Raw genomic sequence first — 18,962 nt, 5'->3', positions numbered from 1 at the left:
AGTGAATATTTATATCTAGTTGTTACTCCTGTCTTGATGTGGTATGGTAATGTCACTCAGGTTTTTCACAGTCTTAGATTTTGAACTGAGTCTGGAAATGCAGCTGTAATTTTGGGCATATATAAAGCAAAACAATTCTGCTGGAAACAAGGACAGTTTTACTTCCCAAAAGTGTCATTCTACTGTTCCATTTGGATTACAAACTACAGGAGGAACTTCTATTACGAGTTCTTGAATTGTGATTGGGAGGAGGATTCCTTGTTATAATCATAGAATTAATGTTTCATGTAACACCAAATGTTTAATGTAAAGTTGTTTTTACAAAACCTAATCTTGGAGCTGATGTGGGCTAGAAGTGACCCTGTCAATACCTGCCTCGTGCTGCAGGGTCCTGAGGAGGCTGTTGATGAGCAGATAAGGAGGCTCTTGCTCTGGAGTTGTGTCATGGTGCTGCACAAAGATGATGTGAAGTTGACCATGGGGCTGACAAATTGGAGGAAAGTTCTGGTGTTCAAGTATTGCTTTCATCCATTGTTTTACCTCCTACCACATTTCTTGTCTTTTTGCAGTACATTCACCATAGCCCTGGGAACTCGAAGCGAGGGTTTGGCATCGACTGCGCCATTCTGTCGTGTCAGGTTTACATCTCCCAGATCCTGGTGGCCTCCGCGCTCGGCGGCGTGGTGGACATGGTCGGCACGGTCAGAGTCATCCCCATGGTGGCTTCGGTGGGATCCTTCCTGGGTTTTTTGACAGCAACTTTCTTGGTGATTTACCCCGAAGTCAATGAAGAGCCAAAGGAAGAGCCGAAGGGACTGGGTCCTCCAGAGACAGCCGAGGGCGGCGGCGCGGGCGCGGAGAAGCCGACGGTGCTGAAGCTGACGCGCAAAGGAGCCGCGGCGGCGGAGCCGGAGGGCGAGTCAGCCGTGTGAGGCCGCCAGCGCTTGTTCACCCACATTCCAAGGAGTGCAGGTGCAGGATCAAGAACTTTTGTTGTGGTTTTTTTTTTCCAGGAAAGTAAATTAGGACCTTCACTACTTGTAGCTAAAATTTACAGAAGAAAAGGAAGTTTCATGCAAAAATGTAAATGAAATTCTGTAGTCCTTCCTCTAGGTTTGAGCGGGTCGCTCTGATGCTAATTGCTTTCTCTACAACTTAGAAACGTCATTTCTGAACACTTTTTTATTAAGAATACATTTAGATTTCAAATAAGTTTTATTAATCTGCATGAAACTCACAGTGTATACAATTAGCAGTTAGAAAAATTAAGTTTTCAGCTGTTCTTAAACTAACAGAAAATGGAAGCTATCTCGACCTATAGTCTCTTGCCATTTTTTTGTCTGAACATTTCAGATTTCACTATGCTTAGACATCAATTGATTTTTTTTCACGAGCATGATATTACTGGTCTGACAGCTACGTTAATTTTAGACTTCATGTTTTTGTTAGTGCAATTACTGCAGACTCCTTTTATTTGCAATTATTTTCAAGGAAAAAAAAAAAAGCAATTACTGCAGTTTCTAAGAAACTGCCGTGAATTCTTTTAGTCATACTATTCACAACCACTCCCAGATCTGCTGCTTGTCAGGAGAGGGTGACACTGGGTGCTGGATGTCAGCTGTAGATGGAAGGAGCAGCAGCTGGGAGAGGTGACCAGCACTCACAGGTTTCTTTATCACAAGTGCTGCATTTTATGAATGTCGTTGGAAAACGCTGTGACAATTTTAAGCTGAGAGTTTCACGTGCTGGTGAACTCGGGGGTTTTCTCAGCATTTAAACCTGATCATCTCTGGATGAAGCTGCCGTGGAGAAAGGGCATCTCTGGGGTCAGCTTTGTGGGAGGGGGCGTGCGGATTCTCTTCCGTAGGGAAAGGAAGTCATTGATTAATTGCACTTTTTACTATCCTTTAACCTTCTGGCTGGGAATGCAGCAGCCGAGGTAAAGGCACGGGGTCAGTACAACAAGGAGAACCCAAGGCCTACCTCTGTCACTTTATGGCATAGTCTGGGTGTATAAAAATCTGTGTCAGAAACAGTTTTTAGGCCTTAAAATTCAAATGTTGCTGTTCCAGTCCCTGTGTTGGAGGAATTGTAGGCCAGAGCTCTTCTGAGCTGCCATACCAATGTTGTCAGCACATCCTCCATGTCCCCTTCTGTGATTCAGGACACAGCTGCAGTGCAAAGATACTTTTCTGGAAAGAGGTTCAAAGAGTTATGCTAACTTGATTTAAAATAGGTTTGGATCATTATCCAGCAGCCATTTAAAGCAACTTTCAAAACTTGTGTTTCACAAACTTCCGAATGTCATTTGTAAGGCACGTTTGTGATGCTGTTGACTCATTTTGGCTTGGGCCCCCCAGGCTGCCTCAATCCCTGTGCTGGACAGGCAAACACAGCACGGTGTGAGATTCCTGCTGCCTCAAACTCCTCCTCCTCCAAGACTTGCAAATGCCTGTGTCAATCATGCTGCAATCCAGGCATTCAGACAAAGAAGCTATATTTCAGTATGAAAAGCAGTTTTTAGTGAATTACTTGAATTGTCAATGTTTTTGAGCAATGGATGTTTGGGTGTATTTGTAGGTGGCATCTGTGGGTTTCTCTGAAGGCTTCCAGTCAATGCCTATGGCCTTTGTTGTCAAGGGTGATGATGTTTTTAGACTGGTAACATCACAGAGCACTGAAGTGCATGTAATCACACAGGACTTAGAGTTGTATTTGTTTTTCCAAGTGTCTTGAAGAAGTCTTTTTTTCCTCTGGTGAATATTTTTTTATGTAGAACATGTACTGTGAACTGTGTTCAGCCAGGGGAGCAATACTACTGAAGAGTGTGAGACCTTACTGAAGAAAGCAGTTGTGAGAAATTCTGCCATGAATTTTATCATCTCAGTTACATTTAATATATTCTGGTGATGTTCATGTGTGAGAGACAAGTGTTGTGTTTCACCCTAGAACTGGCATTCATGTAAGTTACATGCTGAGTTACACATTTTAAAGTGGCTTTAATATTTGAGTTTTGAAGCTCCCTGAAGATTCTGCTTTTGGTTAATTAACCGCTGTCAAGTACTCCTTATTTTAATCTTTACTGCTGGAAAGGTTCTTCAACAGTTTAAAAATCTGCATCCTCTGACTGGTGCCAGCCTTACCTTTTTCCCAAGGGTTCCATGGACCAGCATGGATCAAATTTCCATTACTCCACGTTGCACTTTCTAAGCCAAGATCTCTTTCACTGCACCATCACACTGGCCAAGTAGCTGCAGAGAGGGTGGAGAGGCTGAAGCTCCCTCTGACTTCAGATCCCACAGAGAACATGAAACCATTTTAGGAGTGAGCTCACCCATGTTTATGGAGCTTTCTTAGCCAGAGAAGGGCAAGGACAGAGGAAGGACCTTTCATCTGGAACCCAGAGGCTTCAAGCAAAGGCAGGGCAGGGCCAGTTTTGTCACAGACAGCATTTGGCATGGCTTCATTTCTAAGAACTGGATGTCAAAATCCATGTTTGGAGTTGTTCACGGGGCTCATAACGCAGGAATATGCACTGTGCCACAGCAGGAAGCTGATTTCACTCCCTGGTAAAGGCAAAGGAAATAATTATTCATTGTAAATGTGCTGAAGTTTTTGTAGTGTTGCCAGAAGAATTAACTTGGGGAGCCCCAGCCAAAGCATCTCCTCCTGTCCTTGGGCCCAGCCTGGGAAACCCCCACACTGGCTTCACACGCTGAGGTCTCCCAAGGGCTTTTCCTTGGATGTGAAAGTTATCTTTCTAACCCCAGCACTGCTCAGTGTAGAGTGGGCAATGATTTATTTCTTCATCTGTCCCTTACCTTATAATGATTTTTCTTTGCCATAATTAAAGTAGTACACTTTTATGTGTTTATTGCAGAGCTTGTGGAAAGAGAAGTTTTAAGTGGCCTTTTTTCTTATTCCTGGTGACAGCTAACATCTTTCTTTTTGTTTGTGTTCCTGTTTAGTTGAAGTCATCCCATTGGACCATCAGTGTAGTAGGACTAAGGTTTAGGGTTCGATTCTGTGTTGTTCAATACTATAAACAATTTTAACATGTTCTGCTGCAGTGATGTGCAACATGAGGCACTGCTGGTGCTCAGACCCTCGAGGGCTGTGGTCAGCTGCACATCTCGAGATGTTTCCTGTGAGAGCAGAGGAGCTTTAACTTTCACCCCTCGGAAAGGCACAGTGTGGCTTTGGCCCTGTTGGGTTATTCCATGAGTGCAGTGAGATCTGTGCTGTTTGTGCACAGCAATTTCAAACTCCAGAAGCAATAATTTCTTAGTTTCTCTTAGTTTCTCTTTCTGCTGGTTTGATGACTCTCATAGAGATTTATTGCCTAAATAGCCTTTTAATAACATAAATATGGTGTTTTGCTGGTGCTGGCTGTGAGTAGTTGTGGAAAGATAGGGGTTGTTCATCAGGAGGGAGGACGCCAGTAAATCCAACGGAGGTTTGTGCTCTTGAAACACACAATGTCCTTTTCCCCTTTCATTTGGAGCCTTTTTCTAGGCTCTGAAATATTCCCAGCACATCAATGCTGGCACTCAGACCCCAGGCTGGAACAGGCTGCATGAGGTTCTCCTCAAAGGCAAGGACTGAGTCTTTCTTATCCCTCTCCCACCTCATCTGAACCCCCCAGCACTTGGAATGACAGCAGCAACCACGGTGCTTTTTGCCAGGTACCTCATTAAAACCTCGCTTCCATTGTTAAGAACATATCCCCTGCCCTTGGTCCAGGGTGAGCTTGGCTTCCTCCAGCATCCCCCATGAAAAGCAGGATTTTCCTGGCTGCCAGATCTCACAGCCATGCAGGTTGAGGTCACATCTATGAGTAAAGGTAGAGAAGGTCACACTTATTTCCTGGGAGAGCTGGGACTTCTGGGCAGGAGGGAAGCACAGGAGGCAGGTGCTGAGATTTGGGGGTTTTTAGGGATGTGTGTGTGTGTCTGTACCTCTGTGTTTGGACATTTCCAGACACACTGCTCAGGCCAAAATACCTTTGGGGGTTGTGTGTTGCTGTCACTGTACTCCACAATGTTTTCAACTGAGTTCTTCCAGGCTTCCCTCATCCTAGTCCAATGCAAGACAAGCTCAGCTATAAATATGTATCCTATTTAAATGAACAAATGAACTCCTGCATGATATTCCAAGCACATGTAGCAGCTTCAGCATCTCAAGTGTCTGTCGTGAAAGAGAAGTTGGTTTTCTTTGCAGCTGTTTTGTCCTCGTTTCCTTTGAATAGGCCAAATAAATGTAATGGACACCAAATATTGCACAGAAATGTTATTGATGACTGTGTGGAAGAAATACCAAATTTTATTTTTCTTTGCAGAAACTTTATGGTTCCAGAGAGTCCTTTAGCTGTTTTCCTTCCTTAAATGACAAAGCTGAACATTTGTAAAGCACGTCACAAAATGGTCATTCGGAAAAAATGGAGCTACCCAAAGTTTTCTCTTTGTCATGTTGCATCCAAAGGAGCTGCAGCTGCTCAAACACCAACTGGGATTTGAATTTGAGGCTCAGTAGTTCAGAAACAGCCTTATAAAACAAAAAAAAAGGCTCAACTCCTTTTCCTGGCATGGCACTTGCACCCAGTGATCTGCTCATTAAGGTGTTCCAGGTTTTCCTGTTGTTTAAATTAAAATCACCTCCTGGAAAACTGATTTGGTTTGGTTCCTCAACCCGAGCAGCTTCACCTGAATTTCCACCTCAGCTTCCCTCGCCCCTGGGAGCACAAGGGGTGCCCAGGAGGGACAAATGCATCCCTCACCAAAAGAGAGCATCTGCTGTAATTAAAGGGCTTTTGATGCCCTTATGACCTGCTACAATTTTAGGGAAAATGCAGAGCATGGTTCAATTTGACCTGCTCTGGCACATTTATTCTTAAATGTGGAAGTTTGGGGTGAAGCTCTTGGAGCATTTAATCAAACTTAGTGTCACCTTATTTGCTGTGCACCTACTCAGTCCTTCGTGACAGCAAAATTGTAATAAATTACCCCAAAATCCAGACTTTTCTCTCAACAAATTGGCAGTTCCCAATGTGAATTTGTTTTGCCTGATGTAACATGAACACTAAGCCCTTTAAGTAGCCAAATGACCAGCTTATTTTAAATGCCTCGTATTACTAGAAAGCTGCATATAGGCATCTCATAGTGGGGAAAAAATTAAAAAAAAAAAAAAAAGAAAAAAAAAAGAGAATATTTAGTTCCTTTGTGAACTGGCCATATGACAACTACTTTTTTATCAACTTATTAAGTTGGGGCACTATAATAGCTCTTGCTGAGTTTAGCAATGTTTATAAGCATGTGTTAAACACATAATGTTGTTTTATGAGGAAAAAGGGATAAAGAAAAGTGATGTCACAGATGAATGTTTGAGTGCGTAGACGGCATAATGTATGTATGATTTTTATTTCTACACTGTTGAGCTTATTTTCTGTTTAAAGGTTTAAAAAATTGTTGCATGAGAACTGTTTTACTGTGTTCTGCACTTTCTGTTCTTTTTGTATAATCTTGATTTTTTTTTTCATTTATGCATAGAAAAGAAAAAAATCAGTTTAGAAATATTCTACTCCACGAGACATTGTGTTCCAATCTGTTGTTCCGAAGTTCGATCTTAATAAACATTTCAATAAGAGTTGGTGGCTCGTGTCCCTGTGGTGTTTGTAGGGAAGGTGAGCAGAGGGACACCTGGTCCCTGAGCTGTGCAAGGCAAGTAACACTCACCTGCACCCCAGAGCTTTGTGAATATTTCCAAAAATGCTACTGCCAAACATTGCCTGGCAAGAATGCAGGTGTTGCAACTCAGAGATGGTTCTAAAGGCACCTGACACTTGCAGGGTTCAGGTGTAACCCAGGAGGGAGCACAGGTGGAGCAAAATGGGGATACCTGAGGCAGGTGTGTGTCCCCATCTCCAGGCCCTGCTCTGACAAAGGGTGGTGGCTGTCACACAGAATCCATCACCACTCATGCCATCGCTAGGGCTGAAGAGCTGAGGGTCTCCTCAGTCACCTCTGAGTCTAGGATTTAATAGCCACAAGCAGCTCCCAAAGAAATCAGTTCACATCCAAACTCATCCACCTCTTGGACCATTGTGAACCAGAGGAGAAAGCTGGAGCCAGATCACAAACACCAGCTGATGGGTAAACTTGCAGTGAAGAGCTCACTTGCCCCATTTGATTTCTAGTTTCCTTGACAGATTTCATCTGTGATTTTTCCTAAAGGAAATTCCTCAGAACAACTATTGGCAGCTCTGAGAAGTCAATGTCTGCCTGGGGTTTAGTTAATTTTGCATAGAATCATCACAGAATTAATTACACTGGAAAATACCTCCAAGACTGGGTCCAGCCTATGACCAATCACCACCTTTGTTAAGTAGACCAGAGCAATGAGTGTCACATCCAGTCTTTCCTTAAACACCTCGAGGAACGGTGAATCCACCACCTCCCTGGGTAGCCCCTCTCAGTGCTTGGCAACCCTGTCCATGGGGAAATTCTTCCCGTGCTGGCCACACTGGTGCTGACACAGAAGGCCAGGAAACCACTGGCCTCCCTACCCAGCTGGGCACACACTGGCTCCTGTTTGGCTTTTGTCACCCAGCACCCCCCGGGCCTTTCTTGCTGGGCCCATTTCCAGCCACTCTGCCCCCAGCCCGGGCCACTGCAGGGGCTTCTTGGGACACAAGGGCAGGACCCAGGCCTTGCTCTTCTTGAACCTCATCCTACTGGCCTTGCACCATCCATCCAGCCTGTCCACAGAGCCTTCCTACCCTCCAGCACAACAGCACCCCCACCCAACCTGGTGTTTTAACCTTTGGCCTTAGAAACACTGGGGAATGCAGCCACCAATGCTACAACCTCTCACATGCTACATGAGCACTCTGGCAACTGCACTAGTTCCCCTTTTGGCCAAACAAAGCTCATCCATACACTTTTCCCTGGACATGAGTTTAAGGAAGATGTGAAAACTTAAAAACAAAATAAACTGTACATCAAGCCCAGCCTATGCAGTTGCTTTTTCACCAGTACAGAGAGGAGAATGGTGCAGGAAACATTAGCCTTGAGGTTTCCAAGAAACAGACAACATTTCCCTGAGAGAGAACAGAAGGGGATGGCAGCACAAGCTGGGCTCAGAGTCTCAGACAGAGGCTGGCCAAGCCCAACAGCAGCACGGCTTTAGGGCCAGACAGGGATGGGGAGTGCTCAGCCCGCTCACTCACAGCCTCCCTTCTCCTGCCAGGGGCAGCTCCTGCTCCTTTTGTCCCTTCTCTGGGAGGCAGTGACTCACAGAGGCAACTACACCTGGCCAAGCTCTCACTGGCAGAGGGGAAAAGAGCAGCTCTGAGGTGCCTTCACACCATCAAGGGGCCCACGGGAAGCACCTGAAACTCTACTGAAAGCTGAACAGAACCTCACAGTGCTGTGACTGCAGGTCCATTCCCACAGCTGAAATCCTGGAACAAAGCTGAGATGGTCAGTGAGCACCTAAAAACCAGCTAAGAAGAAAACCAAGTCTAAAAAGTATGCCAGGAATGAAAATCAATAAAGACAGAACAGGTGGGCAGCAGGTTGGTACAGCTGGTTCATTTCTGGAGCCAGGGAAAAAAAGTTCATTAACAGCCCTTGTGTGTCTTTGAATTCAGTAAAGAATTCATGTCACTTACCCCAAGCAGCCTGACCAAGCCAGGGGAGGAAAGAAGGAACCTGAAAGTCACAGATATGGGGCTCAAAAGGGGACATGTTACAGCAGAAGCTGCCTCAGATAGGAGAACATGCAGAGAGAAAACCCCAGGCAATTCTTGTTACAGCACACAGAGAGGAGCAAGTCAGTGCTAAAATCATCATTCTCGAGTATCAACAGGAAAACAAACAAAGTACAGAGACTAGAGTATCAATATAGTGTTTAATATTCTTAAACTGATATAAAAGATAAAAAAGTAACATTTTTGTTACCATGCTGTGATAAAAACTTTTATCAGCAGAAATATTATACAGAGTCATAACATTTCTAGTCATAATATTTTCCAGTTGTTTATACCCTTCTATTTAGCCCTACACTGCTTTATATTTATTAAGAAAAGTAGCAGCCCATTTTGTCCTTCTATTTACAGTCTTTTAGACACTCTTTTCTACTCTGCAGTGATGCAGATGAAACTATTTTGCACAGATGTGTTATTTTACTTGCAGATAAATGTCACCAGTGGAAAAACCACTGTGCATCAGGCACCAATCAGGGAATGCTGCTCTGGAGACTCCTCCAGGCTGCAGCCCCTGATGCTCACTCCAGGGATTGAGGAGGGGTTTCAGGACTGTGCAGAAGTTAAAAATGAAGCAGTTGCTACCCAAAATAACAGCAGTTCCTTTGATTGCAGGAACAGAACTGAAGGGAGGAGGGGCAGAGGTTGGTCTGCACAGAGACTGAGAGGTACTTCCAAAAGCAAGTATAATATATACAGGAATTAAATAAATTAATGCTTCAGATAAAAAAAAAAATCAGTTTCACAAACTGTTCCAAATGCCAAGTGCTGTGCATTGTTTTCAAAGAAAAAATACATTAACAAAACTAAATTATTAATTGGAAATACATTGTTTCAGCTGGAGGAGCTTTCATTGCTGTGGGGAGAGCCTGTCTGTGCCTGCATTTTAAACAAAACAGCCCCAGAAATCCCACCAAAGGTAAGGGACACTGCCCCCCTACAGCTCTGAGCTCAGAAAGATCATCACAGTGACAACTCTAAGTCCAGGTGCACTTGGTTTTTTCCTTCCAGTCCTTCCAGCCCTTTTCCACCTAGTACAGGCTGTAAAGACATCACAAAATCCTTTTTTTTAAGCAACCTGGCACTGCTGAGAGAGATCTCCCATGGAATTACTGAGCTGGCTCTGGTGTTCCCAATGTGACCTGCCCCAGGCAGGTAACCCCAACCCTCCACACCACCTCATGTCCAGTTGGAAGACAGTGACCTGTCTTCTCCCATTTCTGTTCCTTTACCAATTGTGCAGGAGCAGGACAAGGTGTGAGGGAAGATTTGCTTTGATTTCCATTTTCAACAACACAGGGATGGAAACCCAATAAATACAAGACAATAACACTGGCAGGTGGTTGAAATAGATGCAAAATGCTGAAGTAAAGACAGTCCCAGGTGTTTGCCTTTCCCCAGAGGAGGCAGACACATTGGGAATAGCGTGGCTATCCAGCCTTCCAAATGGCAATCTTCCCTTCTTCCCTGCCAGAGCCGCTGAGGACGTACCTGTCCTCTGCCGAGCACAGCGCCTTCACCGCGTCGGCGTGGCCGACCAGCTCCTTCTCCACACTCTTCCTCTCAGCACTGACCACGTAGATCTTCCCTTTGCTCTTGCCCTGCAGCTTCCCACTGCTGCCAACCCACAGCTGGAGGAACAAAACAAACCCACAGGCATTTTCACTATTTCACAGTTCAGTCCAGGACATAGTCAAGGAGGTTTATGTGGCACACATTGGTACAGTGGGGGTTCCCTCATGCTTGGCTGGAAAAGAGAAACACTGAAAATTTCCTTATCAGTACAAACAGGGGCTTGGCCAGCATTGCTCCTGGCCACCTCCAAGTCTCCTCAGCTGTTGTGGCATGAGCTGAGGGCTCCTGGTGGGTGTCTCTGCTCCTGTGCCCCACGCTGGAATGTTGAGCTGTTGGCACTGGGGCTGCTCTCCCTCACCCCTGTGTAAGGCACAGTGTGCCCTTGCATGCAAGAGCAGAGAAAATCCAGGGAAGAGCAACTAAAACTGCCAAGAGAAAGGAGCAGCTGTGTTCTGGGGTCATATGAGAAAGATCAGAAAATGTCTTGGGTTGAAGGGGACTTTAAAAGATCTGGTTTCAGTCCTCTGCCATGGTCAGGGACAGCTTCCATGAGACCAGGCTGCTCAGGGCTCCATCCAATTTGGCCTTTAACAGGATGGGGGCAGCCACAGCTCCTCTGGGCAATCTGTGCCAGGGCCTCACCACCCCCACAGGGAAGATGGAAAAGCCAAGACTCCTTAGGTTGGACAGAAGGCAGCTAAGGAGCCTTTACAAAAGGTTTATGAACTAACAGAAGAGAGATAAGCTGAATGTAGAACCACTGTTCCACCCTGAAATTAAGGAAGTCAGGAACATGTGGGAACTAGAAATAGTTCCGTTTCACTGAGAAGAAAGTACTTCTCTGTACAGGGCTGGCAGGGAAATTCATGAACCTGCTGCTCTCCAGGGAACTGTGGCACCAGCAAGTTCAAAATTAAATCAAAGCCACAGAGATTGGGTCAAATAATAGGTAATAAAAGACAGAGGCCAAGGTGCCAGACAGAACACATCCCATTTCAGATAGACATGGCATGCAGCTGAGTTTCTCCCCAGTTTATTAAAGAAAAACAATGGCTTGTTTTTAATTAAAGCCTGTGACTGACAGCCCTACCAATGTTGTTGTCAGCCTTGACCAGGCTGCAAGTTCACTCTCCATAACTCATTGCTGTGTAGAGGAAACAGGAGTGTGAGTGGTGGCACAGGGTCTGCTTGGAGCCTGTCACTAGTAGTGTCCCCCAAGCGTCAGTTTTTCTTAATTTATTCATAAATTACTTAAAGAAGAGAAGAAAAAGAAAAAAAAGTCTTCAGTAGAACAAAAGAGAGCTTAATGCCTTGAGGGGTTCCAAACAATCCTCTCACTCCCTTGAAACAGAGGTTAAATATATCAGTCTCTGCCTTGGGGAAGAATATCCTAAAATGCTTTCCCATTTTAGTACCAAAGTCTAATCAGAGGGTGAATACAGAGCAAACCTCCCTATTCCATTTTTAAAAAATCATTTTTGAGGAAGGAAGGAGGAAGAGGATTCCAAAAGTTGCTTTCCCAGTAGATATACATTAGCTATTTATTTGCAAAGTAATGTTGAATGGGCCCCCGTGGTAGCACAAACAATCATTTGCACAGCTCCTGACACCACATAAAAGCAGGTACACACAGGCCAATAGTGACATGGCAGAAATCCACTGGCTCCTTTGGTCTGTCCTGAATTAGCAATGTGGTAACTAATCAAGGAAAAGGTCATCTATAAAACCAGGCCAATTAATTGGAATTTGTTGTTTGTCTGGTAACCTTTTTTCAAGGCTTAGTCTGAGGAGCCCTGAGATAAAATATCAAAGGACCTAAACTTTCCATTTCTACAGTACCCTGGAAATGTCAATGGCTAATAAATGTCACCAGACATTTAACTACTGATGAGGGGTTTTGCCTGCCGTGCATTTTGGGGTACACCTGCAACAGCCATTTGTGTTAGGCAGTCTTTAGCTTCTCTGATTTCAAAGAGGAATCTACATTCCAAACCTCGTGTACTTATGCACCCACCCAGTGAGGAAGAAATGACAGCCCATGACAGCTGCAAACAAACAAAACTTCAGGAAAGAAATCCACAAGAGGCAAAAAACAGCCCAGATGTCTCTCACCTGATTTTTAACTCTTATCATACAAGTAATCTCAGAGCAATCCTGAAGATGAATCTTTTGAGGTGTACTTGAAAGGTCTTTGGTGTTCCAAATGTACAGGTCACTACTCCCCGAGTAAGAGGCCCAGACTTCATCTCTCTAAAGCACAGAAATATACACTTAAGCACTGCTGACACAAAATGTATCAAAATAACCAGGGCTTGTAATACTACATGGCTCTGCCTCCTTTAAACTGTATCACCAGAGTAAGTGCAATACCTCTGGAAAGAGCTGGAAGCCGAGAAAAGAGGAACACACATCCTTCAGGTGGTGCTCGATTTTCATCTGCGGTCGCAACTCCTGAGTTGACACTACAAGAATGCAACTTCTGGTACCTTCAATATTAAAGATACAGAGTTAGTAACAGAGGTGCCCACTTCTTCCATCTCTACAAAACATGGATGAAAAAAGCAAAATAAAATGGGACATCCAAAAACTGTCTTGTTTCTTTATGTGAAGATGATTTTTGTAATGATTACAATTTGAAGAAGGGACTTACAGCACCACAGTTGGTCATTATGAAGCTTCATAGAGGTGAGATTTTGGCAGGGCAGCTGACAGACACGGTTCACTTTGAGAGTGCTGATGTTCCAAGCAATCACCATTCCATCTAAACTGCTGGAATATGCTTCACTGTTGGCACAGATTAAAACATTAAGAAGTATAGTGTGCATTCATGTTCAGAAAAGAGTGCACATACAGAAGAGACTTGCAAAATATCCAATTTTGCAGTAAGCTAAATAAATGTTAATTTTTAAATTATCTTCAAGATTATCTTTTACAAACTCTGTATCAACTAGAAACACTGCAGGCCCAGAGCTCAGTGAATGAGAGCACATTACATCACACATGAGGAGTAGAGCACAACAAAACATTCCCTGTTATTCCTCTGAACAATGTTGCCTGATGGATCTTCTCTTGAGTTAGAACAAAAGTATCTCAATCTGTTCTTATTTGTTACTGCACCTGAGAAAACAAATTATACTATTCCTTTTCTTTTTACCTTTAATATTTGTTGTTTTAGAATGAGCAAACCTTTTTCAGAAGGTTCCAACAACACTTAAACAAATTCTTCCTGAAACCCAGTCACATCTGCTGCAGCACTGGCAGACCTATTGACCCTGGAGCTGCTTTTCCCATGAGAAGACAGCAGGTTAGGACCTGCAGCCAATACTCTTCCCAGTGCTACCAAAAGATCAAAAGCATTTTGCCTGAACAGAACAATAAATGTATTCTTTTTTTATAAACAAGCAGGAAAAATCCAGAAGCTTGCTGTAAATATGTTGTCAATGATATGCTCAAAGCAAAAGTGAAGTGGTCTTTAAACTGCATCTGTATTAGTTCTTCACTGGATGCTGCCAGTTCCTGGCTGTTCTCATCCTCATCCAAAAGAGCATTCATTCCTTTATCCTCTTTATTCCAAACTACACAGTGCTCTTTATTTAAAAATGAAATTCTTAGTTGACATACACAATATGGGAGCTACAAAAACGAGCTAAATGAAGACTTCATGAGCAGGACAAACCCTCCCATTTAAAACAATAAATTCTTTCAACATCTAGGAAAATCAAATTAGATTTACCTGGGTGTCCCATTCTTCTTCTCCACAATGATGTCTGTAACATCAGAGCGATGATCATTCAGTTGCTTATTACAAGACATACTGTGGGTGTTGATGATATAAATAATGGAGTCCTGGGAACCAATCCACACTTGACTCTGTTCCACCATGACCATGCAAGTCTGGGGAGAAAGAGCTCAGGGTTAAATAAAGCCTCGGAGAGAAATCAGGCTTTAAAGTAACATGGAAAAAGCTGTATTCAGATGCTGCAGTTTGCTGGTGATCACTGTAGGAGATGAAGACTTGGCTCTCCAGTGTTCTATTCTTTGCTCTGCTCTATAAATAATGAGAGGACAGATCTCTTTGCAAAGTTTATCCTTCAGTAAATAGGATTAATAATTTATCTTAGGGACTGACTAAAGGTGTGCTTCCTGGTCCAAACAAAGTAGAAGTTACAGAGGGCACCAGGGGAACTAGAGAGGTTTGTGTGCTCCTTTCCTCTGGATTGGAAGCCAGTCAAACTGTCCAATATAGCCACACTTTCTAGTTCAGCTAAAAATGGTGTTTAAGAAAATACTGTCTCCTCTACTGTCTCTGGAATGTCCTTCCCCTCCATCACTCTTCATTCATCTCCCTTCAGCCATCACTTGCCAACCTTTTTTGTCTTCTTTTAGGTATTTGACTCTTCTAGAATTCCATCTTTCTTCCACCCAGCTCTTCACCATCAGCTTTACCCCTTCCTTTTGGACACTCTCTCAGACTCACCCACAGAAATCTCTTTTTTATCTTTGACACAAGTGACATGTTCAATCCCTTTTCCTTGTGTACTCTCTACTGTGTGTTTTTCACCCAGGTTGCATGCCTGGCTCAGATTCCCTTCTCACAGAGAGAGTTACTCTTTCAGGTGGTCTTTCACAAACCACTCCCTTTTTCACCTGCTGGTTGAGACACTTTCTTCTAGAGCTCTGTCTCTCTATCTATAGCATCGACCTGGTTTCTTACACCTCCTCCCAATCTCCAGTTCTTCAGTATGGGTGAATTTTTATCTATTCCTAGGATTCCCCTTCTCTTTGGGTTAATTGTCTTTTATTTTTTCTCTTCAACTATTTCAACCCTGCTTTCCTGCCCCAAGGACCCATCAGGCCCTCCCAAATCCAATCCATCACTTCTCACCACATTGACTTGTTTTACTGTTCATCCATTTATCCTCCTTTCTGCTTTTCTCAAAAACCTCCACTTTTCCAGGTTAACAGAAGCCCAAACAACTCAACAACTTTTAAGGAATGATGTGATTTGGGGTCAGACAGGTGACAGCAACAAAACCCAGCTGAAGCAGGAATTGTGATCCTGTGCCAGTCTTACCAGTTTAGAGCGGCCCATTTTGAAGCAGTGTTGCTGGATAGACCAGGTAGAGGCATCAAAGACCACAACCTTCCCCTCATTTAAAGCACACCAGAGTTTTGGATGAGCATTGTCCAGTCTTTCTGAAGGGTCAAGATGCCCTAGAAATAAAGCAGAGAAGATGAGAGAAGTCAAAGAAAACATAATGCTTTTGGAGACCTGTGGGAAAGCCACTATTAGGCAGAGCAGGTTTGTAATGAAATGCATCTTCTGGAGTTTACATCACCAGTTATTGACTGACACAGTTCTCCTAATGCATTGTGCTTGTTATCATCTATTTGCTGAGTTCACCCAATGATTTAATCTTACACTCCAAAGATACTCAGAGCAGAGATAATCTCTTTCATTGATGACTAAGAGCTGAGCTCACTGAGATTGCAGTAAGGCTTTTAAGCCCTATAAATACAACTAATAAATTCACTCACTCTTGTCTACTCCATCAAAGCCTCTCATACTATGAAGAAAGAAAGAAAAGCATCACTGAATCCAGCACCCTCCCCAATGTTCCTTGCACTGTGGCTCAAACTAACTCCCCCCCAGGACTCTAATGAAAAATAAAAACCTAACAATGAATATTGATCAATGGGGGAACATCATCCATCCATCCATCCATCCATCCATCCATCCATCCATCCATCCACCTGGCTCAGTAAGTGAGCCAGAAATCTTAATGAGAAATCAGCCCATTAACACAGAATTGAAGTCTGTGATAAGGCACATGTGCAGAGAAAGGCAAATTAAGACAGTGAAAACTATGCCTTGGAGTATCTTAATATGCAACATTACTGTTCTTCTTAAATTATTTTTCTGGTTTAGTATTCAACACACAACCAGTCCATGCCAGAATGTGAACACATCAGGCAGGTGTTATATTATTCTCTTATAACACCTGGTATTAATACCAGGTGTTATAAGATAATGAGCTTTATAGGCTAATTAAAGCTGGACTAACCTAAAGAGAGCAACACATCACCTTACCTGGAGTATAAAGCAAGACATCTATTGCCTGTGGAAATGTCTCACCAGCTGAGGGGTTGATCTTGTGTTTTAGTGTCTCTGAAGTTGTTTTGGGGACCATCATAGGCACTAAAATAGATTTTTAGAGGGTAATGAAGAGCACATTTAAGCCTGAAATAGAACTCAAATTCTTATGAGATAGCAATTCTAAACCATTCATTCACATTTCTCACTTTTATTTCCCTCTATTTAACTGAGAGCCCAAACATCATTTGTATGAATTCTGATAGCAGAGACATCCACCACCCAAGGAGTCTAAAAACCAAGACAAAAACACAGCATCCAAGATGGAGGCAGAAGCAAAAATTAAAACCAAATCAAACAAACAAAAAAAAAAAAAAAAAAAAAGGGAAGGACAAAAAGGAAAAAAAAACCCAAAACAACAAATCCTAAGCTTTCTACTTAATATTAAATAAATTGTACTTGTGAAAGTGCAATCAGGCTAATGTCTTTTTGTATTTCTACACATAACCAATTCACAGTTTGAAAAACAGAATACACACTGAAAGAGCAGAAAGAGATGATGCAACACCAACAGTCTTTGTAGCATTGCTGTGACTGACCTTCATTTTTCATCCTGTCAAAGTAAGACAGTTTAGAGGCTGCATAGATGCTTTTGGAGGACTGCAGGGCACCAACCACAGCATCCATCAGGAGAACATTTGTCAGTGCTTGCTGGATATACTGAGGATCCTGAAGACAGAAGTCTTACTGTAGTTTATCTGTTGCTCATTATTCTTACAAGACACCATGCTCAAAATCACAACAGGTGCCATGCTTAGCACAAGCACCAGGCAGCTGCTGCCCTGCAGCACAATTCCTGCCACTTGCTGGCAGACCCCACTCCCACATCCCATGTTCCAAGCCAGGTCTTGGAGCAGGGAGTCAGAAGCCAGTGTTATTACAGGAATACTTCAGATCTGACTCTGCCTTGATACAGGATATGCAAACAAAACCATATGAAAAGATACAGGACACATAGGATGGATACCCATTTCCAAGCTGGATCTTTCTTCATGGGAGAGAAGCATCATGAAATTCTAAGATTGGTGCATTAATTACTTAGAACAGAGACAGACAGCATATTCTTCATATTATTTGGTTATAAATTCTCATGTTTATACCTTGTGATCATATGCCATTTTCTTTCCAGCCCACATTTCTTTCACTATCAGGTACCAGAGATCACACTCAGTTTTAAGGTTGGCTTCAAAGACTTCTTTTTTAGATAATGTTTTAATCCTCAGAGTAGGTATTCTCAAAAGAAGGAAAGCTACAGTTGTGCTTTTAACATCCTAGAAAGTTACAGGAAAGAGAAAACAAAGAGAATGTACCCAAATAACAGATGATTCAGCACTCAGCCCACAGGGCAGCTTTGTCTAATTACAAGCCAGATTTATGAAAATAAGTTTAAACATCATCATACAGCCTTGGTCCACAGTGGATATAAGCTGACCCACTGATACCTCAGTCACATGGGCACATTTAATACTCATGTTATTAAACTTATCTACTCCATATCCTGTGTGCTGCACTTTGCACTTTTCTCTGAGGGTTTGATTTTCAGTCATGAAATTTTTGGTCCAAACCCCCAGAATTTTACCTAATCGCTCTCACAGTGACTTCAGCACTGTTTCCTACTCTCCTTACTGAAACTTTATGTTAAGAGCCAATTCAATCTGAAGAATGGGACATAACCTATATCCCCCAGGCATGCCAGAGGAGAGGAAGTTGATGCTCACCTCTATATCCCTGAAAGCAGCAATTGGGACATAGCCAGGACGGCCTCCCTCAGTCAGCAGGAACAAGCGCTTCTGGGTCAGAGCTATTTTTCCCACACCATAGCTGGTTTTCACTGAGCAGGATAACTTGTAGACACATTCATTTTTATCTAGATGCTCAATTACTGCTGGTGGCAGATTCACCTCTTGAGCTTCTGCTTCAGTTTCTTTCCAGTAGTTGTAGAAATCTCTGAATGTTTCAGGATCAATTTGTTTCTGCTGTCCTAAAAAAATTTTAAAACCCCTTTAGTGTGAGAAACTATTAAAAAGATTTGTACAGAAGATGGGTTTAGAAAGACAGTAACTGTCAAATTGTGCCTCTTTATTGCATATAAGTATAGACATTCTAGGCACATGTCCCCATCCCAAGGTTATCTCAGGCACTATCCTGAGATATCCCCCACCAAGGTACAACCATCCCTCACTGAGTAAAATGTGTAACTAAAGTCACTCCAGCTCCACCTAAACATAAAGGAATAGTAAAAAAGTGAGTTAAGAATGGGGAGAAGTTAGAGAAGATTCCATAAAAATTCTGGGATCAGTCAACAGGCTGAACCTGTCTTCTCCCCCATAGGATCACCTGCTGGGTAAGAATCATACTCTAGGCACACTGAATCATTATTTCAAGCTGGCTCTTACTGGGGATTAGAGCTTGTCCATATAAGGCTCTGAATTAATATATTGCTTTAAATGTATTTTTATAGTCAAATATTAC

At 42.9% G+C, this 18,962-nt stretch overlaps 2 protein-coding genes across 6 annotated transcripts in view; one reads left to right on the top strand and one right to left on the bottom strand.

Annotated features, from left to right (window-relative positions):
* The window catches only part of SLC45A4 (solute carrier family 45 member 4), a 62,519-nt gene extending 55,877 nt beyond the window's left edge, over positions 1-6,642 (top strand). For 2 of the 3 annotated variants that reach the window (XM_041479445.1, XM_041479446.1), the window contains one exon: positions 570-6,642. In XM_041479445.1, the coding sequence (XP_041335379.1) occupies positions 570-932 (363 nt within the window). In that variant the 3' untranslated portion in view covers positions 933-6,642. The remainder of the gene's footprint in view (positions 1-569) is intronic. The other variant, XM_041479448.1, reaches the window with a different exon arrangement.
* A 3,130-nt stretch (positions 6,643-9,772) lies between these two features.
* DENND3 (DENN domain containing 3) overlaps positions 9,773-18,962 on the bottom strand; it is a 30,868-nt gene continuing 21,678 nt past the window's right edge. For all 3 annotated transcript variants that reach the window (XM_041479406.1, XM_041479408.1, XM_041479407.1), the window contains 10 exons: positions 18,209-18,471; positions 17,591-17,761; positions 17,030-17,159; positions 16,428-16,535; positions 15,411-15,550; positions 14,070-14,230; positions 12,987-13,120; positions 12,707-12,822; positions 12,449-12,586; positions 9,773-10,392 (listed from right to left, as the gene is read on the bottom strand). In XM_041479406.1, the coding sequence (XP_041335340.1) occupies positions 10,192-10,392; positions 12,449-12,586; positions 12,707-12,822; positions 12,987-13,120; positions 14,070-14,230; positions 15,411-15,550; positions 16,428-16,535; positions 17,030-17,159; positions 17,591-17,761; positions 18,209-18,471 (1,562 nt within the window). In that variant the 3' untranslated portion in view covers positions 9,773-10,191. The remainder of the gene's footprint in view (positions 10,393-12,448; positions 12,587-12,706; positions 12,823-12,986; positions 13,121-14,069; positions 14,231-15,410; positions 15,551-16,427; positions 16,536-17,029; positions 17,160-17,590; positions 17,762-18,208; positions 18,472-18,962) is intronic.

Source organism: Pyrgilauda ruficollis, unplaced genomic scaffold (assembly GCF_017590135.1).
Source record: "Pyrgilauda ruficollis isolate IOZ18807 unplaced genomic scaffold, ASM1759013v1 scaffold48, whole genome shotgun sequence".
Taxonomy (NCBI): Eukaryota; Metazoa; Chordata; class Aves; order Passeriformes; family Passeridae; genus Pyrgilauda; species Pyrgilauda ruficollis.
This window is presented reverse-complemented; position numbering and strand designations above follow the sequence as displayed.